The 25772-nt window shown below is 40.9% G+C and overlaps 1 protein-coding gene across 1 annotated transcript in view; it reads left to right on the plus strand.

The window, feature by feature from the left end:
* Window positions 1–25772, plus strand: part of pigg (phosphatidylinositol glycan anchor biosynthesis class G) — a 92475-nt gene that overhangs the window by 28686 nt on the left and 38017 nt on the right. Inside the window, exons 7-10 of the mRNA XM_011480497.3 lie at window positions 9926–10143; window positions 10336–10620; window positions 20648–21042; window positions 24700–24891. Coding sequence (XP_011478799.2) covers window positions 9926–10143; window positions 10336–10620; window positions 20648–21042; window positions 24700–24891 — 1090 coding nt within the window. The remainder of the gene's footprint in view (window positions 1–9925; window positions 10144–10335; window positions 10621–20647; window positions 21043–24699; window positions 24892–25772) is intronic.

Consider the following 25772-nt stretch of genomic DNA (forward strand, 5'->3'; position numbering starts at 1 on the left):
ATACTGTAGTTCTGCTTCTAGTAGCTCATAATGAACAGCTGTTGATATGAAAAATGACTTGAAGCGTAAAATCTGTTCAAGTGGATGGAGATGAAAATCTAAATGAATGCTCTGGTCTGGTGCTGCTGTGCTGTTGGAGGCTCGGTCCTCAGTGCACCAAAGCTGAGTTTCTATTCTTCACAGTTTCGACTGTGAAAAAAACAACAAAATTGTTAACCCTCAGGTGTGATGGAAATTTTAAATCTCCAGTCATTAAAAGATCTGGAATCAACAAGAATGAAACAGCAAAACAACAACTAACTTTAGCCACTTAGTATTTTGAGTCAACTTTGGATCCTCAAGGACATGCAGTTTGCTGCAGAGCAGCTCGCAGGAAAATTGAAACTTTTGTGCCAAACATATTATCTTGCATTATCCTGTGAACATTACTAAAATAATATCTCTGTGATGAATTCCCCACTTAGAGTGCAGAACGGACTATAGAGCTGCTTTGTTTTAAAAGAAGCTGTTGTTCAGATAATGATTCTGCTAACTATTCTTTTCCTCCCTGATGTGTTTCTTATATGTTTGACATTGAAAACTAAAGTACTTTAAAGGGAGATTACTTAAAGTTTGCACTTTTTATTAAAAAGAGAGTCGTATATCTTTGCCTGTAAAGGTATTTATTAAATACAGTTTTATATTGTCAAAATATTGTCATATATTGAATTAAAACATATTTAGGGTTCAGTTATTTGCTTTGAAATGGATTTAAAATGTTTTAAAAAGTACTTAAAATAGAAAAGGAAACAATTTAATCTACATTTGTCATAATGAATTTTGATGTTTTTTCAATATTTAAAAAAAAGGTTTTAGTATTTTACAACATCAAAGCATTTATTTTAATGTGATGAAAATGGACAAAAATGTGATTAAAATGCTGTAAAATCTCAACATATTTTAGTATGACTCCTAATTTACTATTTATTTCAGTTGGATGTGGATTTATTTGTGAAATTTCCTTTTAAAACTATTTCATCTAAAAGTGGAACTTTTATTAATAAATGGATGAATTTCTAAATTAAATTCTAATAAAAAGCTGCTTTGTGCCTAAGAATAATGCTCCAAATACTTTAAAGAAAACTTGATTAAGGAATTTGATTAATCCATTTAATTTAATTTGGATTAATTTGTTTGTTTCTACATTTCAGCTCTAAGTGGAAAAGCTTTAGGGTGTTTAGTACCTTCAATGCTTTTTTTTTAACCCTGCATAGTATCTTAATGAATTAGTTTTTAATTTTCTTTGTACTTGTCATTCAGAACATGCAACTCTGTTTTACTTTAAATCAAGAAAATTAGCTGTTTTTATGATAATTCAGTGTATGGTGGATTTTCAGCATACACAGCTTTGTCTTTAGCCAAACTTTTTATTTCTAGTCTGGGTTATCAGCTGCTTCTTTATTTGCTTTTGTAGTTACCTGTAAAGTGTACACAATTTGATTTCCAACATTTTATGTTGGAGTTTTGATGGTGCCACACATTGACTGTAGATGAGAACTGGACGGAGTGAGCCCTTCCCTCTCGCGTTCCCAACAGGAAGCACCCACTTGTTCCAAGAAAGCAAAATTTCAAAGACTTCTGTAGAGAAATAAACAGCTATCACTTAGCTATTCTATTGGTCAGAATAACCACTCTTGCTCTGATACATTTTTTAACATATTCTTTGTAAAGCTAATTTGTTGTATTTTTTCTGTAGCGGAAGTTATTCAAGTTATAAACTGGCCAATCAGATGCCTTAATAAAAGCATGTGGTGCCCGCTGGCTTCCGCCTTGAATGTTTGTAATGTTTGACTGACAGATTCTCCTGAGCCACTTTCAGTGAATGGGGTGTGGACTTCGAATATGCTCACTCCTGACCGGCTATAGTAGTTGCCATGGAAATGTTGACTCAGAGCGACTCGGACAAATCACTGTTTACTTACGTTGTCTAGCTCCAACAGTGTAACATCTGCAAGGCGGAACTGGAAGTAAGGCATTTTCTATGGGAAATGTCACACTCGCTCAGTCCAGTTCTCTTTTACAGTCTATGGTTCCACACCTATGCAAAGTCGGTAAATGTAGCGGCCATCGGATGGTTTTATTTATTTGTTTAAGTGTAATGTGTTTGTACATAATTGTGAATCTAAAGCATAGCACTGATAGCGCAAGGATTGGAGTGTCAACTAAATGTTAGCGGTGGGGGGGTGTAACGATTAAGTTTGGTTGTGTTGACGACTCCTCTTCAGGAGACGTGGACATTACAAAAATTTGTAATTCTTTATCTTCATACATTTTTATAATATCCCTACTCTGTACGTCAAGAATCCCGGTGTTATACTACAGTTTTAATCTTTCATGGGAGTCTAGATTGTTAATATCACATTTGTCTCCGGTAGATTCAGTGCATAGTTGTTTCTCCAACCCTCAGGCTTCTAGGAAGTTTCTTAAAAATGTGCACCTCTCTGACTCACACCCCAAGAAGACTTTAGAGTTTTCTTTAGGAAGAAGTCAAATACATCAGAGGCGCTCCACTTAATGTTTAACCCAAAGCAGTCTGATCTAAAGATCCAGCTCATTAAAGCTTCATAGCCCTGTAATCTGTCCCAAATGGAAGTATGAAAGATTCATATTTAAACTGTCAAAAGAAAAGTTTCACTACATTTGTTTATTGAATAAGTTGGTTTTAATAAAGTAAGCAAGAATCTTTATCAGAAGGGACTTTAAATATGTTTTTGCATTAAATCTGCTGTTAAAGTGATGCATTTATGGCAGATTCTTTCAGTTTAAAATATCTGAAAACCTTAAATAGAAACTGATGAGAACTGATTAACAGTTCTAAAAAAAAAGAAGGTTTTCTTATATAAAGCATGCAAGTATTTGTCATTTTTTAAAGTGTGTAATGTATTTTAGGTTACATTGAAATTTACACTGTTACAAAAATTACACAAAAATCTGTGGCACAGTGAAAAAGAAAAGTAAACATGATCATAATAAAGTCTTTAGACTAACCTGACAAGAGCACATGATGCCAATCCACTGTTATTTTATTCATGTAGACAAGGAAATGTGCAATACAGAAGCAGATTTTCCCAAAGGCTAAACAAAACCAACATTCTGCACCTGAATACAGAGATGAAGCAAAGCCATCAAACAGGATCTGAAGCTCTTCAGCAAATCCTTAGATGATCAAAGTGCGCCGTGAAAGGTCACAACAATGAACACCCACCAGGTTTTAGGGACCGACACAACAATGGGAGGGAACTTCATCAGAAACTAATTGCTTCAATTTCACCTTCGGCAGCTGCTGCTAGCTAGTGCATCATGACAGGTTGATGATTAAAATGGTTAAGATGGTCTAAAATGACGTGCCAGCCTCAAACATTAGATTAATGTGACATTTAGAGTTCAGTGTATAAACTGCTGATGTTTAAGGTGCAAATGTTTTCCTTGTTAATAGTTTAATACTTGATGACGGACATTCTGGTTTCTAACGTTTTAAGTCGTGTGTTTTCATTTTCATTTCATTTATTTATTTCTTCCTTTCATGAAAATTGTTGAAATTGTTGATTCTCTATTCAGAACAGGTTTAAAAAATTCCTCTTAAAAATGATGAAAACTTTGAAATAAAGCTTAAGCATTGCATTCGTAAAGAATAAAATACTCCGGTATGTAAAGTTTGTCAGATATTTGTCTCTCTAAAAAAGTTTGGCTGTTTGGAATTATCTAAACATTCATAAGACTCAGAAAAAGAATTTGACCGTACACAGAAACCTAGGGCATTTGTGTTTGGTGAAAAATGTTGTTGCTTTTTGCCAATTTATCTTATAAGGTTGGAAAGGTGTTAAAATAGGTCCACGTTTGTAGGAAACTTAAATTTAAAGGAGCAAAAGGAGAGCTGAGAAATGCCAAACCTATACAATACAGTGGGGTAAATAAAGGGGGAAATGGGTGAGACGCAGTCTTGTTGTACAGATTTTTTATTTTTTCACCCCCTGCCCGTAAGTGCTGTTCCCTTTTATGCCCCGTGCAGGTTTGCCTGTTTTTCGCCAGCAGACAGCCTGAATCTAGCCTGAAGAACAGATGTGACTCATACTTTACTTTTTTTTTGGCCTCCGTCGGTCTCGTTAACAATGGATGACATAACCTCTCGTCTTGGTTCGCGTCTGCCACGTTAGTAACGCAATCGAGGCTGGAGTGTCCTCTCCAGGGTTGCGAGAGTGGTCGGATACTAGCCAGAACAACGTAATATGGAAGACAGGCTATCGGCACCGTCGCAGCTGTTGCCAGAGCGAAGGTCAGCGTCGAACTGCCTTAGGGACTCCAACTCTGGATTTTCCTCAAGGTTTACTCCTGAAGCCTTTTTCCATGGATGAATATGGCCGCAAGGCAGTAGAGGTTTTTGTAGTACCTGGTATTCTGTACCTGGTATTCTCCCATCCAAGTACTAACTAGGAACGACCCTGCTTAGGTTCCGAGATCCGACGAGATCCGGCGTGTTCAGAGTGGCATGGCCACAATACCTTACTAGAGTGTAGCATAAACTCACCGTACGACAGCGTCATTCATGTGTCATAACCTACATTAGCCTTACGAATACTCCACGATAGACTTACCACACGCACAACAATAAAAAAGTTCAATTTTTACAAAGCCTCAAGGGAAATGCAAGGTACACCTGCATTTCTCTTAAGATGCGGATGCCCATCTATACAACCCTGGGCCTGGAAAACCCAAAATCCTGCAGCACCCGAATGCGTCAATACCCGTATAGGTGCATGTGACTATATCTTTTGTTGTTTGATGGATAGGATTATTGGCGTCTAAAGGAAGCAGACATAATGGCAGTTTAGCACAGGAGCATGAGTTGTGCGTAAAAGAACTATACACAGCCACAAAACATGATGGTAAATGACAAATACTTATTTAGCGCTTTACTACTGTCTTAGAAAGCCAAAGTGCTTTACAAACTGCATTTCCTTTGAAACAGCGCAAATTGGTTTTGCAAAAAGAAAAATTTGCCTTATGTAAACACAACAATTAAAAAAAACTTGTATTTTTTGAAAAAGTGTTTTTTGCGCTTGGAAGAGGTAGTATTAAGGTGTATTGAAATTGACATACTTCGCAAAACTGCAATGGAAACACTTTTTTCGAATTAAATACGTCGGATAGCAATGGCAATGCGCTTCTTGGTAGGAACTGGCTACCTTTGGCGCTGCACAGCGGCCTCCACAAGAGGTTCCACAGCATCACACAGATCATCAAAAGTTGAGCGTGTCATGTGGAGTTGTTGGATCAATTGGTCCTCTGCAAAATCACTAACCAACATTTCCAAAAATGGCTTCATTCGTAGCCGCTCCCACCTGTAAGGAGTTTGCTACTCCATGTCCTGATAAAGACGCCGACATCCCCTTTGATAATTGAGGATGAGCGCTAGTGCCGTGTCATAAGTTTGAATGTATCTGCTGTAAATCATTGTTCACATCTTTACGCTTATGTGTAACGGAAACGCAGTTACAGTCAGAGTCTATTCACCCATTCACACACTGATGGCATCTGCGACAATTGGACACAATCTTCCGATTAAAGGATGACCACTTTACCACTGCACCACAGCCAAACGAGTGAGGTCAGGCCTACTGGTTGCTCCTTTTCTTCTTTCCTCTCCAAATTCTGCTGTTGGTTTCTAATAGACTGTAGTTTGGGTGTAGAGGATTGAGTTTGATTCCAGAAGGTGGGGATATAAGGTTGCCAATGATTACAAATTATCATCTTGATATCTGCCTCAAATCATGACAAGCGTTGTTTTTCAAGCTGAAGAAAACTCATACCATCACACTGCCTCCACCTGACTGGTTCAATTCAGAAAGGACAAGAATGAAATAAAAAACAAAACAAAAGAAAGACGAGTAAGTAAATGCGACAATAAAAAGCAGCAGGAAGAGGAGCATGGTGTTATGAACTAGCAGTCAGAGACATGACTCATGGTCCCCCAGGCGTCAAAGGTGGGGTCTGCCTCCCAACTGATGTATGAAGTTGATTCCAAAAGAGAGAAGTCTTGGTCCTGAAGGATCACCTACACATTCTAGTTTAGGTAATTCTTGGACATTATACATAACACTTTTTTACCTTCATTAAAGCCCAGAGTGCTTTACAGTTACAAGTCACATTCACTCATTTACACACATTCCCACACTGAACAACCAGTCTTTCAGAGTACGAATGAATCGCTCTGTAAGAAATAAAACGGTCGATTCATTTTAAAATTTTCTTTCAGCCCTCCATAGGCAAATAAACTGAAAAAAGGCATAACATGTTCTCTTCTACCAATTCTCTTCAGAACTCTGGTTGCAACACTTCAGACCGGTCTTTCAAAGCAAAAGGCTGTTGCTCGGAAAATTGACTTTAAGACATGGCTGTTTGTGTTATAAGTAGATCGGGGACAGTCCTCCTTTTCAAGAACTAGAACTTCATTTTTCTCTTTCATCCTGAAAAAACCTGCTGCAGCCTCCCAGAAAACACTCACACACTGACACTCTTTTAAATTTTAATCAGAACCTTCTTTTAAATTGGCCTTTAATCCTCTCCAGACCATTTCTGGAAAAAAAGGATAATTTAATCTTTGAATTGCAAGATTAATTTTCCAGAAGTTGAACACTTTTTTTTAAAGGCTTTTCCTTTTTTTTACTCAAACGTATTTTTGCTTCTACGTTTAACCCTTGTGCTGTCCTAGGCACTTTAACATTGGGAGTTGGGTCATCTAGACCCACTAGACAGTGCTCTGAACCTTTTGTCTTCAATGATTTGTGATCTTCACTGGTGTCCATGGATTACATGAAATCTTTCCACCTTTATCCATCTTTGTCATGGTAGGGAGAACACGTCAATGTAAGCCACAGCTGCCCTGGGGCAGACTGACAGAGGCGCCTAAAGCCCCTCTAACCATTACCGGGATATTCAAACGCATTCACACACCAGTGGAGCAACACTGGAGGCAGGGAGGGGGAAGAGTCTTGCCCAAGGACACAACAACAGTTGACTGGGGGAGCGGGGATCGAATCGCCGATCCTTCAATCATTGGCCGACCTGCTCAATGACCTGAGCCGCTGCCGCCCCATCGGCCCCACGCCGAACTATCCTGACAAGGAATGCAAAGCGCATAACTTCCATAATTTCTGTCTCTAGTTGCTTTGCCTCGCCCTCGTTTTTCCTGAGCAGTGAGTGAAGAAATTTTTAGTCACATGATTTTATTTACAAGCTTTGGTTCAAAACAGTCAGCGTGACTGTAGTCTGAATACAGACCAAATGCAAGGTACAGGACTTGATCCGGACCAAATTAAGCTGACCCGGTCGGGACCAAAGGATCCAGTCTGAATACACCCATACAGTTTGAAAAAGTGAACTATCCTAACATGGATTGCAAAGCTTAGGACTTCCAAATATTCCTTCTGTCATTGCTTTGCCTCGCCCTCATTATTCCTGTCCAATGAATTGTTTACAGGCTTTATTTTGAAACAGAAATGTGTGGTAGACGCCAGTCTGAAGACAGACTGAATGCAAGGTTCAGGACTCTCTTTGAGCCAAATGATTTTTTAGTCCAAATACACCCTAAGTTTTATTAATTTATTTAGGAGGTGTGTTTATTTTAATGTTTAAGGCCTTGTTCAATTTAGTGAATTTTTGGTTTAAGTCCAGACATATTAAGTCCAAGTTTAGTTCCCCAGTGGTCTGATAAATAAAGGGTTTAATGAAAGGTCAAGAAAAGTCATGGATGTATTCAATAAAACAAATCAACCATACCACATTTGATCAAAAAACTATTTTCAACTTTGTCTTTAGTAAGGAAATTGTGGTTTTTGATTCTTTCTAACTAATGCAAAGCACTTTGAATGTGAATGAAACCATCGTGCAAATAAACCGGAGAATAATCTTTGACATATTGCATTACGCAGATATAGTGTAGCTTTGGTGATTCATGGTTTTAACAACCGTGTTCTGCCTTCGCAGCTCGCTGCCACACTCTCACTCTGTCTGTTTTATATTGTGTTTTCTTGTGCCTTTAACCTCAGGCATCTTACAGAGCCATTAACCACTTCCTGTACTTTGAGATAGATGAAACATGGCCAAGGCCATTGATGCCATGTGATACATGCCTTTGGCTTTAGGTTTTAATATTTCTACCAGCCCGTCTGGCTGACAAAGCTTCGGTTAGTATTCCTCACCTCTGGGCCTCTGCCATCGAGATGGACTTTATATCACGTTTTAGAAGTTTGGGGCTCTTCCCTGCCATATACAGCCTTATGTTGTCCTTAAACTAGTCTCCGAGGCGTCGGACATCATTTGGCATTAACATGGCTGTCGTAGTTAAGACTCAGACGCATTGTACATAATTTGTTTTGCAAGGGTTACGGTTTTTTTAAGTTATAAAAGGCTCCGAGACAGGAGCATGGAAAATGAAATGGAATAGATTTTCTATTTTGAGCAACGGATCTGTCTCACAGCTCTGTTAGCATGATGGATGTAGCCATAACTAAGATTTCTGAACTCATTCCTGCCAGACCGAGCATTTAGAATGCACCAATGTTTTCTTTTATGAAGGCCAAGGTTTGAAAGCATAAAGCGAGGCGCCCCACTTCATTTTCTTACTTTTTCAAAAAAATTTAAAAAATAATAATTTTTTCTTCAATAACATCTTAAAGTAGTTCTAACTCTGATTTAATCCAGCTTTTCACTAGTTTTAACTTCCTTATAAGGTTTTAATTAGTGCAATTCTGCAGCTGCTGAAATAAAGTCAGTCTAAAACAAAATCAACTTGATCCAAATGCAGTTATCCAAGAAACTACTAAGGGCCTTTTGAACACAAATGGCTTTTATGATCCAAACTTAAAGTCTCACTCCAATCATCTATTGATCTGTTTTTCAAAGCTTTCATTGCGTTTTTTACCCATAAGAACCCGTGGTGACATCACAGTGTAACAGCAAAATATCGGAAACGGATTCTTGGAGAGCAATAACGGAGCTATCCAGCCGTACAGTTTTTAGCCAGATGCCAGCTCTGATGGGGAAAACAAAGACGTACGTGGATCTAGTCGTCTGCAAGTGGATGGAGCAAGGAGCTTGTGGCCTGATGACTATAGCACCTACGCCACTGCTACAGGCTCTTTCCAACCGCATTTTTTCATCTCCCCCTTATTCACAAGGCTTTGAATAAAGAAATACTCAGAAACTAAATTTTAAACTAAATTTTCTTCATCCCTAAAGGACTTGGTTTTGGCAGATTGGAATTATTATCAGTCTTAACTAATAATTCAGTGTAATAACAGTAAGTGATCCTAATTGGGTGCAAAAAGTTCACAAAGTCAATGTTTGAACAAAGATTCTAACTGAACATAGAGTGCACAAACTTCCAAACCTTAAGAAACAGAAGATCTAAGAGTTCAGTCAAATGATGTAGATAATTTATCAAAGCTGCCAGGAAAAAGGACTGTTCTCTTGAAATAACTTTTACCTGCTTTCAAAATAAATTATAGTGAAATCATTTATGAAATTTCAGACTTTAAGCATAACTCCGTGTTTCAAAGGGAATTTTTTTCTTTTTAATTCCAAGGTAAAAATCCAGATGTGAAACAAAGTTAATGTCATGGTTTTCAAATAGTTTGTTGTCTTGCACCAGGTAATTTTACAACATTGTTTGAGTTTTATTATTTTTCTTGAAAATGAAGGCTTGTAAGATGACGGACTTTAAACATGCCACAGTTGAGTCATTGAATTTCTATGCTGAATATTTCTGAAGAAATCAGTCAAAAACACCTTCAACTTACATTCATTACAATTACTGATGCATGCGTGATTAAAGATGTCAATTTTGCACAGAAACTTACTTTTGCTTCTTTCCTTGATTCTACTCCAGAGGCAGGATTCGAGCAGTTCCGTGTGGCAGAAAAGGCTCATGGAAGTTGGATGAAGCTCTACCTGGAGGGAAACACTTCCGAGGTGCTCACCAACATGGGCAAAAAGGTCCTGAAGCAGTATCTGGAGGCTCTGGCTGCCATGAGCTCTGCTTTGAGCAAACAGCTGGGCAAATATGACATGTACTCAATGATTGCAGGGATGGTCTTTGTATTTCAGGTGAGGACTGAATAAAACATCATGAGGAAGGCTTCAAATCATTCATAACTGACAAAAAAGTGGAGGGAAAATCTGTGCTGCCTGTTATTCATACCATCAATTTTTCAAGTTTTTTGTTTCTGTATAAATTGGACATACAGGATAACTGATCAAAGTTGGTAAGACTTTTCTCTGTCTGTCTTGGCCTTTAAGCTCCTGTTAGTCTTACTGCTGGCTATGCCTGAAGCCCTCAGTGGATCAGCATCGGTGGACCTCCCGGTTCTCTCATCGCTGCTCTCCCTGCCTTTCTACCTCCTGTGCCTGTTTCTTGCATCAGTGCACGTATTGGTGTGCACTTCGGCGGAGAGCTCCTGTTACTTCTGCAGTCTGTCATGGGGCCTCGTCTTCGCTGCCGTTGCCTTCTCCTCTGCCATGTTTTGCATCCTGATCTCTTTGGCAAGACGGAGACTCCCCGATGGATCCCAGTTTCATGGAAAAGTGAGTAACACTTGTTAGAAAATGCCCAAATGCAGGCAGGAATAATATGTATGGTGTGTCTGCTTATAGAATGCTTCATTTAGAGCTCAACGTCCTGCATATTCAGGTTATAGATATTCTTTTTTATTAAAACACATACACTGACCAAAAATATAAACGCAACACTTTTGTTATGCTATGAACTCAAAGATGTGAAACATTTTCCACATACACAAAATAACCAGTTCTCTGAAATATTGTTCACAAATCTGTCTAAATCTGTGATGGTGAGCACTTCTCCTTTGCCAAGACAATCCATCCCACCTCGCAGGTGTGCCATATGAAGTTATTGATTAAACAGCATGATTATTGCACAGGTGTGCCTTAGACTGGCCACAAGAAAAGGCCACTCTGAAATCTTCAGTCGTATCACACAGCACAATGCCACAGATGTCACAAGTTTTGAGGGAGCGTGCAATTGGCATGCTGATAGTAGGAATGTCCACCAGAGCTGTTCCTAGGGAATTGAATGTCAATTTCTCCACCATAAGCCGTCTCCAAAGGCGTTTCCGAGAATTTGGCAGCACATCCAACCGGCCTCACAATCGCAGACCACGTGTAACCACACCAGCCCAAGACCTCCACATCTAGCATGTCCACCTCCAAGATCGTCTGAGACCAGCCACTCGGACAGCTGCTGAAACAATCGGTTTGCATAACCACAGCATTTCTGCACAAACTGTCAGAAACCGTCTCAGGGAAGCTCATTTGCATGCTCGTCGTCCTCATCGAGGTCTCGACCTCACTCCGGTTCGTCGTCGTAACCGACTTGAGTGGGCAAATGCTCACATGCAATGGCGTCTGGCACGTTTGAGAGGTGTTCTCTTCACGGATGAATCCCGGTTTACACTGTTCAGGGAAGATGGCAGACAGCGTGTGTGGCGTCATGTGGGTGAGGGGTTTTCTGATGTCAATGTTGTGGATCGAGTAGCCCATGGTGGTGGTGGGGTTATGGTATGGGCAGGCATATGTTATGGGCGACGAACACAGGTGCATTTCATTGATGGCATTTTGAATGCACAGAGATACCGTGACGAGATCCTGGGGCCCATTGTTGTGCCATACGTCCAACATCACCTCATGTTGCAGCATGATAATGCGCGGCCCCATGTTGCAAGGATCTGTACACAATTCTTGTAAGCTGAAAACATCCCAGTTCTTAGATGGCCAGCATACTCACCGGACATGTCACCCATTGAGCATGTGTGGGATGCTCTGGATCGGCGTATACGACAGCGTGTTCCAGTTCCTGCCAATATCCAGCAACTTTGCACAGCCATTGAAGAAGAGTGGACCAACATTCCACAAGCCACAATAGACAACCTGATCAACTCTATGCGAAGGAGATGTGTCGCACTTCATGAGGCAAATGGTGGACACACCAGATACTGACTGGTTGTCTGAGTCCCCTGACCCCCTCAATAAAACAAAACTGAAGATTTCAGAGTGGCCTTTTCTTGTGGCCAGTCTAAGGCACACCTGTGCAATAATCATGCTTTCTAATCAGCATCTTGATATGGCACACCTGCGAGGTGGGATGGATTGTCTTGGCAAAGGAGAAGTGCTCACTATCACAGATTTAGACAGATTTGTGAACAATATTTCAGAGAACTGGTTATTTTGTGTGTGTGGAAAATGTTTCACATCTTTGAGTTCATACCATAAAAAAATGGGAGCAATGACAAAAGTGTTGCATTTATATTTTTGGTCAGTGTAGATATAACACGTCTTGTAAGATCAAAATTAATTTGTCTAAATGCTCATTTAATTGTATCTAATGACAGCAGCTTTATCTGCTCTGTGAACACCAGTAACTTTACACAGGAAAAGGTAAAGGTCAAAAGAAAAAAGTATTTTTTACCAGGAACATCCATTGAAACCAATGGAACAGGTATAAACACCACTTTGTAATGTTATTTGTATGTGCTTCTCAAGTATTCCCCATCTTTAAAAATAGAAATAGTTTAAAGTCCTTTGAACCTTACAGTTGGGAAGAGTTTTAATTTTGTTGAGTTTAGTCAATAGCTGTTTTTTGTTAAATGACCTTTCCAGACATGCATTCTGTTTTAGTTCAAGCAGCAAAAATCTAGGGGCTTTGTATTTTGGGCCAGGCAAAATAGAAATAAATGGAGGATAAACTATTTTCTTACATAATGCACATTAGGGGACATTAAGCGATCAAAAATGTTGCACGACATCGGATATACTACACTACCGGGAATGCGTAGAGGGGCAAAGAGGTAGGTGATTGGTCAGAAAGGTTGATGGAAAGTTTTTCCAGGGAACTGTGTTCATGTACGCTTCTTCCATCTGCCATAGGTTGCCTTTACAGAGAAAGAGCATGACAGAGAAGTCAAGTTTCATTCACAGTAACTCTCAACATCAAGACACGTTCACACCGGGTTCAAGCAACCACTTTCAATGAACAGTCTATGTAAACGTGCGTACACGCCTTTTTTCAACCGTTTTGGGTTCTATGACTTGGTAGTGACAAATAGGTGGCGTCTTTTTTAATTCACGGAAGTACCAACTGGTTGAAAATCTATTATTAGGGTTAGGGGTTAGGGTTATATTTGCGGTTTGTGCCTGGCCTGAATTCTATGACACCAAGTCTTTCATAGATTGGATTTAGAGTTGTGAAAGAAAAAGCCTGGAGCAAGATTTACGAAATTTGCACCTCTTCAACATTTTGCACCAAGTCTCTTTCAACTGTGAGCACATGTGATAGTATTGTCTATGTTTATGGTGAGACACAGAACTTCTTTTGCAGAAACCAAAGAAACAGCAATATTTTGTGCACCTTGTTAGCCCTTTTATGTAAATGCCAGCATTCACATCCATCATCAAATGAAAAAGAGGGATTTTGTTTCACCTGGAAATAATCTGACATTCTATAGAAGAGTGAGTTTAGGAATGCTATGGTATCTGGCAACTTTTTACTCCTCATTTGAATATTATGTTATTGTGGATTTTATTCATTTACTACTTGTATCATATTCTAAAACCTCTATTTTCTGCTTTATTTGTCTGTTTTCCTATTTTTGCCAGTCTGTGTTTATGACAAACTTAAAGCAGTTATTGTTGATGTAAGGGCAGTAAGATGTGATTTTGTCAAATATGGGGGTTACTTGACAGAGAACTTTATTTTCTTCATCTTTTACTACATGAATTTACATTTTATTAATTGGCCTGTGACTCTCTTAAATACACTCACCAATCAGTTGTGTAACTTTTTTTTTTATCACCAGTTCTTTAGTAAGTTATTCTGCGTTTTCAGCCAAGAATGCAATCTTTCCCCTAAAGTATTTCCAATTTCAGCAGCATCCTTGACTTTGCCAGAAACACCACTGCTATTAGAGACAGAAGTGTTGACAGTTTTATGTAAAAGTATTCAAATAAAAACTGTACAAATACTCATTTTCTAGTGAAAATTACAAAAGTGCAGTTTTTTTCAAAGCAAACGGATAAAGGTTTTTTATTAAAATAAAGCAGAAATAGGTTTTCTTAAATCTGATAAACACTTGTTTTATCATCAGATTAGCATTTTTATTATATAGATTTCCATTTTAGTTTTTGGAAGAGTTCTGTTCATTAAGAAATTGTAGACATTAGTACATTTGTCACATATAGCAAATATAAAAAATATTTAAAGATACTGTATATAAACTTCAAGAATGAAACACAAGTACAATACAGCTGCTAAATATTGACTTTTGAGAAGCAGCTGGACCTGTCAGACACTTTGACAAGCTTGTTTGGAGCAGATGTCAGAGTAGAGTAACAGATGACTCCCTTCAGGGAGAAGAACAAGAGTCATCCCCTTAGTTCCTGCCTTTGTGATCGAGTACAACAGACAAGACGGGAATGTTTACTTAATATTCCCCAAGAATTTGCTAATTATCTTCTAAGTTGATGTGGTAAATAAATATATATATATTTTATTGAATACTGCATGATTTGTGGAGTTTATTAAGTTTTACTGCAGAGAAAAAAAAGATTAAAAAAAACAGACAACAGAAAGGGGGACTTAAGACTCCGACTTGAGTCAGACTAGAGTTTCACATGCAGAGACTTGACTTGAGGTTTGGGACTTGTAAATAACATTCATTTGTTTTCTCTTATATTTAAGTAGCAATACATGGCTGTCAGTTCTAAAAATAGGAGCTCTTTTTACAAAGTTTTTGCATGAAGAATGTACCAACTGGCTGTTTTTGTTTCTCCGTGAGCTGTTTAAAAGTAGTTTCTGACTATTCATTTTACCTATATGTTTTAAGAAGTTACAGCTAAAGACTTGAGACTTGAATTTAACTTGAGACTTGGCTTTACAGCAAAAGACTTGGGACTTGAAATCACAACAAAAGGCTTAAGATTTGACTTGAAGTTATGGCTCATGACTTGAGACTTGATGTTACAGCAAAAGACTTGATATTTAACTTCAGGTCACAGCTAGAGATGAGCTTTGACTTGAAAGTACAACTAAAGACTTGAAATTTGATTTGAAGTTATTGCTAATAACTTGAGACTTGATGTTACAGCAAAAGTCTGTAGATTTGATTTGAAATTACGGCTAAAGATGAAACTTGACTTGATGTTAATGCAAAAGAGTTATGACTTGACTTGAAAATACAGCTTATGTCTGGGGACTTGAAGTCACTGCTGAAGACTTGAGACATGACTTTTAGTTTCAGCAAAGGACTTGAAATTTGACTTCAAATAAATGGTAAATGGTAAATGGCGTATACTTGTATAGCGCTTTTCTACCTACAAGGACAAAGCGCTTTTAAGGCCCGTACACACCGGGACGAATATTCGCCAGGCGTTATTCGCCAGCGTTTTTTGCCACGTTTTTTGTGTTCACACCCAGGCGATTTTTGCTGACGGTGAGCCGAGTGAACATGCAATTTCATTCCCTGACATTAGATGGCGCTTAATGTAAACAGAAATACTCCTGTACACAAGGTGGCGCTGCGCAACTTTACGATTCTTAAAGTCGCTTTTCACTCAGAAGAAGAGAGCAAGTATTTACGCGCTTGTCAGAATAATACAAAGAAAACATGAATATTTCAAGCATCAGTAGCTCCAACTGGTACTTGGTAAGGGGATATTTTAGAATGTCCGTCATTATTTCTTTGCGGCAGTGTAGACGCTACTTGGCGTCTATCTTCTTCGCTGGTATGTGTGCTCAGCAAGGCACTTTTGTGTTTGAGCGCCCCCAAGTTGTGTTTTACTGTAACTTCAGAAGCTCCAGACACGTGTGCAAAAGTGCCATTCTCATTGGTCAAATAGATTTCGAAAAAACGCCACACGTCAAAGCGGCGGAAAAAAAAAAACGAACCCGAGGCGTTTTGTTTTTTTTGACGCTTTGACGCGTGGCGTTTTTTCGCGTCGGTGTGCACACTCTCATTGGTGCCCTTTGTTTAGTCACGAGGCGTTAAACGTCGGCGAAAATCGCCGGCGAAATTCGTCCCGGTGTGAACAGGCCTTTACAGTCACCGACCCATTCACCCAGTCACACACACATTCACACACTGGTGGCCGCTCCGCTGCCAAACACAGGCGCCCGCCTACCACCAGAGGCAAGGTGGGGTTCAGTGTCTTGCCCAAGGACACTTCGACTCATGGGCGTGCAAGGCGGGAATCGAACCTGCAACCTTACGATCATGGGTCGACTGCCCTTCCGCTGCACCACCCTCGCCAAAGTCACAGTTAAAGACGAGGTTCGACTTGAACTTATAGCTAATGACTTGATATTTGATGTGAAGTTTCATCCAGAGACTTAAGAACTTAAGACTTGACTTGAAATACATTCCAAACAGATTGGATTTGACTTGGACTTGCAAAGAGGACTTTTAAAGTACTTTGCGAGCACTGTGATAATAATCTACCCGACAGCTACATGCATGCACTGTGGTTCTGCACTCCTGTCCAGGCTCTCTGGCAGCAGGTATGTGCCGATTTATCAGTCTGGCTTAAGGTTTCAATCACTGCCTCACCGTCACTTTGTGTGCTTGGTGACATGAGTGCCATCGATATAGAAGAAGGATTAGCATCTATCATTTTCACAACTCTTTGTATTGCCAAAAAAACTATATTAATAAATTGGAACCTGGGGCTGGGATCGGCCCTTCCCTGGCTCTGGGACGGGATGGGACAACCCTCTCGGGGCCCCCGGTCGCTCTGGGTGTCATCCGCTTCGGGGTCTGGGGTGGGGTGGGGTGGGGGGGCTTGTCGGCCCTGTCCTGTGGGGAGGCGTTCTGGGGGGGAGGGGGGGGGATATTATTGGTACGGGTCGGGGGGGCTAACGGGTCGGGGTCTCCGCTGAGGCAATCGGTGGTTGCCTCGGCCGGTTGGCCTCCTCGGTCCCGTCAAGGCCTGACCAGAGCTCCTCTAGGGCCGGCGTCTGGGGGTGGGAGCCTGGGCTTGCTCCGGGGGGGGGGGGCGGCGCTTTCTGGCTCCCCTCTCTCTGTGTGGGGTGGGTGGTGCCGGGCCTGGGGTGTCGGCGCCTCCGGGGGTGGGGCCCCTGGGCTGGGTGGCTTTGGCCCCTTTGCTGGGGGGGGGCTGGGGGACAGCTTTTTGACCACTGGGGGACAGTCTACCAGCTGTCCCCAACTTACCCCCTTCCTCATATAACCTAATATTAGGGTGAGGGGGTGGGGGGTCTAGCCTGCGATGCGCCTTGGGGGGGGCTACTTGGCAGTGGCCCCCCTCCTATGGTTGCCGTATGGAGTGGGCCCCCCCTCTTTCGGTTTTATTTGCACCTTAGACATGTAGGGTCCTTGGTAGGGGGGGTGCTTGGACATCACTGCAAGCAAGCAGCAGATGTCCTCCTGGCACCCTACCCGCCAAATTTAACCGCACCTTAGACATTTAGGGCCCCTTGGTGGGGAGGGTGAGGGGACATCACTGTGAGTAATCAGGAGATGTCCCCTTAGTGCCCTACTCGCCAATTTTAACTGCACCCCCCTTAGTACACACACCCCTCCCCCTTAAATATATACATTCCAACATAAACACACACACATGCACACACACACCCTCTCAAACACACATACACGCACACACATTTTGCAAGGAAGGTGGGACCTGGGTCCATCTGTCCCCTACCCCTTCCCTGGTGGGGGTGCGAGCCCCTTGGCGATGGCGGCCGTGTCCCTTGGGTGCCGGCTCCCTGGGCCCGGCGGTGCTCTCTCCGCACGGTGGGGGGGTTCATATTACACCTGAGCCGGGGGTGTTCGTGTCCCTGGGGGGTGGGTCCTGGTCCTTGCCCCTTAGCGCTGGGCCCCGCCAAACTTCCAACATGGCCGAGCCTGGTCGGGCCATATTTATAACACCCCTTGTGGGCCACCCTTTTTTCCCTGGGGTTCCCCCCTCCTGGGCGGTGGGCCCCTGCCTTGCTCCTCCCTGGACCAACCGTGGGCCGGGTGGGTGGCTGCCTGGAGTGCGGAGCGGGTCTCCCTTGGGGGGTCCTGGCTCGTACCTGGGGTTGGGGCGGGGGGATGCCCGGAACTCCTGGGTGGTGGTGGGGTGCTCGTCTGGAGCTGTGGGCGTCCTTCTCCGGTGGGGCCCTGCGTTGGGCTCTTCTGGCGCGGCGGGGGGGCTGCTTTCCTGGCTGGGCTGGGGCGGCGCTCTCTTTCCCTCCGCGCCTCCCTGCTCTCTGGCTCTGGGGGCCTCGCGGCGGTCCTGCTGGCCCTGGCCTGGGTGGCGGTCTTGGTCGCCCGGGGGGCGGTTGTTCCCTGCCTGTTCCCGTGTGGCGTTGGGGGGGATTCCGGCTGCCGCTGCTGCTGCGGCGGGGGTCTGGGTGTGGGGGTGGCTGGGCGCTCCTCCTCCTTCTTTTCACATTCCACCATCCATTTTAGAAGAACATAAACACTCACCTGAGCACAGGTGTTAGCTCACCTTTGCACTTATAGTTATCATGATTGAATGAATGAAAGATTTCACACTAGTTGGTTTAAAGGCATAGGTATGCGTTCGTAAACACTATCTGTTTTGTGTACATGTTGACATGTGAACATTTTCTGCAGCTAGCAGGTGTGTTGATAATATTTGAGTGTGTGTGAACAGGCCCAGCCCTTTTTGTACTACATTTGAACTGTACCGTAATGATAAACAACTAGTAAACCTGTCTGCTCTATGCTGCTTCATGGTCTTACCCCCCCCTTTCACTATCACCCCCCCCCCTGACATCCCTCCCTCTTCTTCCCTTCTTTCCTTTTCCGTCCGGTCCAACACCAAAGATTTTCAATCATGGTTGAAATGAATAAAGTTTGGCCTCAATTACAAAAGGGGTTTGTTCAGTCACACCTTTGGTTTGTCTGAAGATTAATAACCCCTTTTGTTAAAGTAAAATATGTCCAACACAAGAAGCCCTCAGCTCTCATCTGCCTGCCTAGCTGTTGGACAGGACAAGTTAAAAAAAAAAAAGTACTTTGTTAAATGGTGTCAAACTTAAACACTCCGGTACAAATGATTATCTGAGGAAAAGAAAGGGAAAGCTAGAGTCCATCATTTCTGGCAACCAAAGGCTTCCAGGATCCATGTTGCCAGAAAATGGCATGTGCTGTATAAAACTGCACAATAGGAAAAGTAAGACAAGATGGAATCCATGGTGGTTTAAAAAGCTTTCTGGGAAAAAAATCAGCTAAATGTCTGAGAACAGAAAAGGTCAGTGTATTGATCATTTCAGTGCTCTCAGGATCTGAATGAGTTTGTGACAGTCCAGCATAGTTTCAATGTGTTAAAAGAGGCAGAAAGATCTCCTAATGGTGGAGCGCAGAGCTGCTCCTTCACAGATTGAATGAGAAGATTATTTTCCGGCTGTGAATCAGGGCGTTGAGTATGTCAGCGATGCCTTCTCTGAACAATACCTTTGACTCTTTTTCTCTATGGATTATTCTGGGGCATTTGAGTGGCTTTTTTAAAGTCAGAAATGTGCATTAGGCTGTGCTGTTTAGCAAAAAAAAACATGTTGCATTGTTGCAAAGTAAAATATTTTCACAAGAAAGGGCAAACTATTCTGTCAAATACCTTTTTGATCAAATTAGTACCTGTTGTGATGATGGAACACATTAGTTGTTAGTTTCTTACTTCATCTTTGAATACATTAACAACAAAGATTCCTTAAAAATAGAAAATTGATTCTGTTAAAGAATAAAAATAATTTCTAGCAGCAATTTAGTCCTCCTTGAGGTCTTTTTTATGGACATGAGTAACAAGAGAAAATATTTAATAATATCTACATGGGTTGTGTCTGTACTTATGCTGTTTTTTTGACTGAAAATCAAAAGAAGCTTGCAGCTTGAAAACAAAGAAGAAGGGATGGAGACGCATCTGTTTTCCTTGGGTTGCTGCTGAACTCTATTTGAACCAACTTGGGTTTGGATAAAATGATTTGTATGCAAGTATGCTGCTGAAATAAGACACTAATGGAAACATCTATAAGAGATGGCCCACAGTTCATGAAGGATGGCTCATGGCCATGGTCTGCAGTGCAGAGGCGGCGTACAGCTGCTATTCAAAGGGGACGTGATAGATAACCGTGTTTTGGAAATAATTTCTGTAAATTATGAACTGCAGTCTAAAGGAAGAAAAACAAATCAATGAAATATGTGATTGACTATGTGTTACTCCTTTTTTTTATTTTTTTTTTACAGTCTGAGTTTTCCGAACGGCTTTGAGCGGTAAAAAAAAATGGGAGCTTTTATTGTAATATATAGGGATGTTATTAAGCAACAAAGGATTATGTTTGAGTGCGCTGCTATGACTCAGCCACACAGTTTGATCAGGCTAATATTCCCCCAGACAATTCTGATGGCGAAGCACTCAAGAGGGTGACGTAAAAGGAGGGCGAGTGTGTTTGAATGTAATTACGTTTACGGAATGGTTTACGAAACTTACTTACTTTTTCGGTTTGCAAAAACTTTCCAAAAAGCCTTTAAGACGGATATGATGCTTCTGTTTTAACGTGCCTCTTCCTTTTCTTTCACAGTCTCCACAGAGCAGCTCCGGTGGTGAATGGATGCTGTCAGAGTTGGACGTCTTGCTGCTGGCAGGCACCGTGGGTCACACTCTCAGCTTGGCCGCAAGCAGCTTCGTTGAAGAGGAGCATCAAACGTGGTATTTCCTGCTCAACACCCTCTGCCTCACCGTCTTCCAAGACGTTTGCCGCAAGTACTTCAGGGAGCAGCGCGACGAGGAGGAGCAAATCGTCCTTTCCAAAAAGAGCCAAACGTTCTCTCACTCCGGTTCAGAGATGTGCTCAGAGAAGTGGCTTGCTTTGGCCACGCCGCCATTCACGCTGCTGTGCTGCAGACTGCTGCGTTCCCTAAACCAGACTGGTGTTCAGTGGGCTCATCTTCCCGACGTTGGCCATTGGCTTAATAGGTTGGTAACATCCATTTCTGTCATGGACCTTTCATGCTGTAAAAACATTTAACATTAAGTCTAATTCAAGGTAAAAGTGTCGCCACGGTTTTCCTCTTCATTCCACGACAGCAGCCGTTTGGGAATGGATTTTTTGATTTATACCATAGTCACTGAGGCGAGTGTCTGGTTATGAGGTCTCTCTCGGGTCAGAGAGTCCATACCCTGAATACCCTTTCAGTGGGGGGTGTCTTTACCTCTCATATGTTTCAATACGCATTATGATACATGGTCCACAAATAGATGCATAAAACATTCAATGAACTTTGTTATGTCATGGTACAAACCAATTATTGTACCTAAACGGATACAATGTAGAAATATATAATTCAATTGGAAATTTAAAAGCATAAATGTAAATGATTTAACAGAGAAACTCTAATTTTCATGGGATTTCCTGGTATTTTGGGGCTTTTTTTCTTTCTTTGTGGTTAAAAATAGGTGTGATCAATTAATTTCTTCAAGTATTTTTTGCAGTGTTGTGATATAAAAAGGGTATCAAATGTTTAGTGCACACATCACTCACTCCGATTCACCTCCAGCCAAAAATCCTCCAACATAAAAAGACAAAAGACAGTGATCTTTGACAGAAACGGGTTGTTACTTCCCGACTGATTTGATACTTTTTACCTACATAATCTTGTTCGTATCTGTGGTTTTCAATAAATACAGATGTTAGTCTGAGTACTAGATTAATTTTTTAAATATGTATCTGTATCTTGTACATCCTTACTAGTGATGAACAATGATTCACTCTCATTTGATAGTTGTGGTTGCCAATTCGATTCACTTTTGATAATAGTTCTATTGAGCGGTCCGATTCCATCCTATTCGCTGGCCTAATTCAGGACATCTTTAGCCCCGAAGTTCCACCAGTGTGACTGATGAGATAAATAGCTGGGTACTGAACAGTGCAGGTGAGGTTTTCCAGATTCCTTGTATTTCTTGCAAGATTATCAAGTATGTGTTCAAATAAAAAAAGAGTTTGAAGCATTTAAAACTTTAAAATTATTTTTCTATTTTGATCAAAAAAAGAAAAACAATATTGCAGGATTTGGTTTTCTGAAGTTACAATCACAAAAATGTGAAGCAATTTGAAGAAAATTGACATACAGTAGAAGAACACCAGCATCTGTTTAAAGTAAGTGTTTTTTAGATTTTTTTTCTGGAATCTGATCTGCATTAGAAACAGGTTTAAGTTTTTAGATTATTTGGTCTGACCCAGTCATAGTATCAAGGCCCACATTTTCCAACCATTTCAGATACCGGTACCTTTCCAATAAACCACAGAGTTGGTCTGGAAATAGTCGGTAACCACTGGAGAGCTTCTTGTATTCCCTATCCAGAGGCCTTAAAGTTGCAGTCAGGAATTCCCGCTTATCTGAACCAACCGGAGGCAGGTAATGAAGAGCATCTACAGCAGGGGGCTTGTAGCACAGGTTGAGAACTTTGGGGACCAAATCACGCTGCCCAAAGCTCTTAAACAGGGTTTTGGCTTTCCTTTGTGTGTGAGTCTAATCTGCATTGACAGAAATAAGAGAGAGGTGTTTTTTGTGTGGAGTTCCAGCTTCCTCAAAGTAGTAAAATCCTCCAACCGCTTAGGTCCAGATGGCACCAAACTCAAAACTATGGATTTAAAAATATGGAAATTCAAAAATCCTAAATCAGTGGCTGCGACACCTTTTAGTCTCCTAGTTCTGACCCTGAAGTATTTGTCCTGTCTACTTTCTGCTTAAAATGAGATGGAATTTTCTCTATTGAATTCATATTTCTATGTACGGTATTTGTCTATTATTTTATACTTTTAGGTAACTTTTAAAATGCCATGGTCATGAGTTCATTTCTTTTCTGTGTTAAAGGTTTTGTGTTCCTTAAAAAATTTAAGGCTGCTGTTTGCAGATGATGGAAATCTTTAAGACGCGCTCCGATCATCTTTTGATCTATTTTGAAAGCGTTCCCAGCGGTATTTTAAAAATGATTTAGCCGTTTTTAGCCAAAATGTAAAAACCTGTGTCTTTCTAGCACATAGTTGCTGCAGAGAAGCAGGAGTTCATCAGAAATACACCTTTGAATTGTGTGAGTAAGCCCACCTCTGCTTCCCATCATCAAACTCTTTACAATCTCTCCCGCTAGCTTATAACCTCTCACAACCCCAACCTAACATTAGTGATGCAACAAAAAGGGCGAGCAATATTAGTGCTATCCAGCTGTACACTTTCCTCCTACACAGATGCCAGCTATTATGAGGTAAACAAAGACATACATGGAGCTAGTCGTCCACAGGTGGTTGCACCAGAATGGAGCGGAACAAGGAGCTTGTGGCTTGCCGTAGTAGCATCTACAACAAACCTACAAGCCTGTTCCAACTTCATTATTCCATCTGCTCCTGATTGACAACAATTGCAACAAAGAAAGACTTGGAAATGCAGTTTAAAACTAAATTTTTTGTATATTTGTCCTCCATCATCAGAAAAATTCCAGAAGATCCTGTTAAAAACACAAGTTTTATCTGAGTGTATCTTTAAAGAACTTTACGGTTCAGGTTTAGAGAAGAACCAGAGGCTTCCTGTTAGGATCATGTATGTCCAACGGTTCAGACATGGTCATTTTTTGCATTTAGGATCATCACAACTGTTTTCTGAACAGCTCAGTGAATAATGGTGTTAATAAACCTGGAATGAACTGCTCTCAATTTCAAACCTGGGAAATAAACAAAAATAGTCTGTAGGTTCTAACTGGTCAGTATCGTTTTTGTGATAATGTAATACCAGGATGTACTATAGCATCTGCTGCTATAGTACATAGTTTTATGTTACTATCATTAATTTTATCTTGATTTTTATTTCTTTATTTTGTCTTAAAAGACTTACAGGAATTGTTAGAGTGATTTTATTCTGTTTTTAAGTGTTTTTTCTGCTGACACTGGGACATTATGGATGTATTATTCTCTCCCACATGCTGACAGCACCGTCCACTTAGCATTTCAGGACGCCAGCGTTGGGCCTCTGATTGCTCAGCCTGTTGGAAAACTGATTTTTTTTCCCACTAAAACTGAACATGAACATTGATATTCCAAAAAGGGCACAGAGAGGGGAGTTGTGGTTTGTTCTTGAACATGCATCATATCTTGTGACCTTTTTTTTTTCTTCTTCCAACCTGCGCTGCCTGTTACATGGATAATGAAGTAGAGCCTAAAAGATGCCTCATCTTGTCCCAAAGTGTTTCTCTGCTGTCTGACTCAACTACGGGGCTAAATACATGCAGCTTCTGCTCGACTTTGATCTGTCCTTTGAGGTCCTATTATTTTCTGTGTTTACAGTGAGCCATATTCCAGTCTGGGCTTTTTTTTTCTTTCAGCGAACAATTGAAGTCTGTGTTTAAAGTTTCATCTGAAGCTGCAGGACATATCTGACCATGTTGTATGTCTTCCAAATCACTTCCACTCAGAAGCTACAGCCACTTCAAAGTTTGGGTTTTACTTTAAACAATAAAACTGAAGTTGATCATTTAGTTTTGATGTAACAGGTAACAGAAATATGTCAAATGTAGATCAATTCAGACTAAAGAAACCATAGGAAATCATTATTTAGGACTTTTTTTCTCTCTCTCTTTTTTCAGCTCTGAACATAAGGTGATCCTCTCCCTGCTGTCAGCTTTTTGTTTGGTTCTCATCTACCTGCTGGTTCAAAGACGGTGCTCGTGGGTCTCCAAGGTGGCTCTGGCTTTCGGACTCGTTGGTGTCTACAGCTACAGGGCAGCTGTTGGCAATGTCCTGTTTCCCTGGCAACACTCTTCTCGAACTACATCCAAGTAAGTTTTGTGAACCAGCAGAGCGTAATTTCATCAACCTATTCGGTTTGCAAACGTCCAAAGATCTGATTTAGTGTGCAGAGGTGCTTTGCTGCCCTGCCATGCAGAAGAGCCAGCAGACTTTAATTCATTTGTCATTGCAGGGAAACATCATTAAATGTGATGAAGAAGAGTTGAACACTCTTTTCTTTTTTGCTTTTACATCTACCTGCAGTAAATCGTGCTGCTTCGGTGTCGCTTCAAGTCGTAAAAAAGCGTGACAATGTCTTAAATTAAAATCACTTCTTTGAGAAGGACATCAAACTGTCCTCAACTGTTGATTTAATTTAGCAGCCAGAGGGGGAGGCAAGAGAATCACACATCAGTTCTGCGTTTCTACCCAAATCCAATTTCACATTTTCTCCGTCCAGGACAGTAAGCGGTCTAATTAGAGTGGTGGCTGTTGCAGCAATTGTCAATTTGCCTTTCATTCAGCATAAAGAATCTCTGTTATAAGCTTGCATGGTTGAAGTATAAAGCAGTAAAACAAACTCAAATGATTATTTTGGCCTCAAACTGAAATTCACTGTTGTGGTTTTTGGGTAAACTTCTGAAATGGTACAAACATTAGAGTTTTCTTGATAATCCAGCCTGTTGCTTTGGTTCATGTTCATACTTTTATAAATCTAAGACCTTTTTACAAAGTTTTACGCTGTCAGTGTAGCACTTTACGTGTGAGATCACAACTGTGTTTGAATTTACTACTCCCTAACCCTTACAAGACTATATAGTGCAAGACTGTCTAGTGCTCTAGATTTCTTTTTCTTTTAAAACCCAAATAGGATGTCACCCATTTGTCAGAGAAAACCGTAATAAATAAAAGCCCATTTATAATTCCACTG

This window comes from Oryzias latipes, chromosome 10 (assembly GCF_002234675.1).
Source record: "Oryzias latipes chromosome 10, ASM223467v1".
NCBI lineage: Eukaryota > Metazoa > Chordata > Actinopteri > Beloniformes > Adrianichthyidae > Oryzias > Oryzias latipes.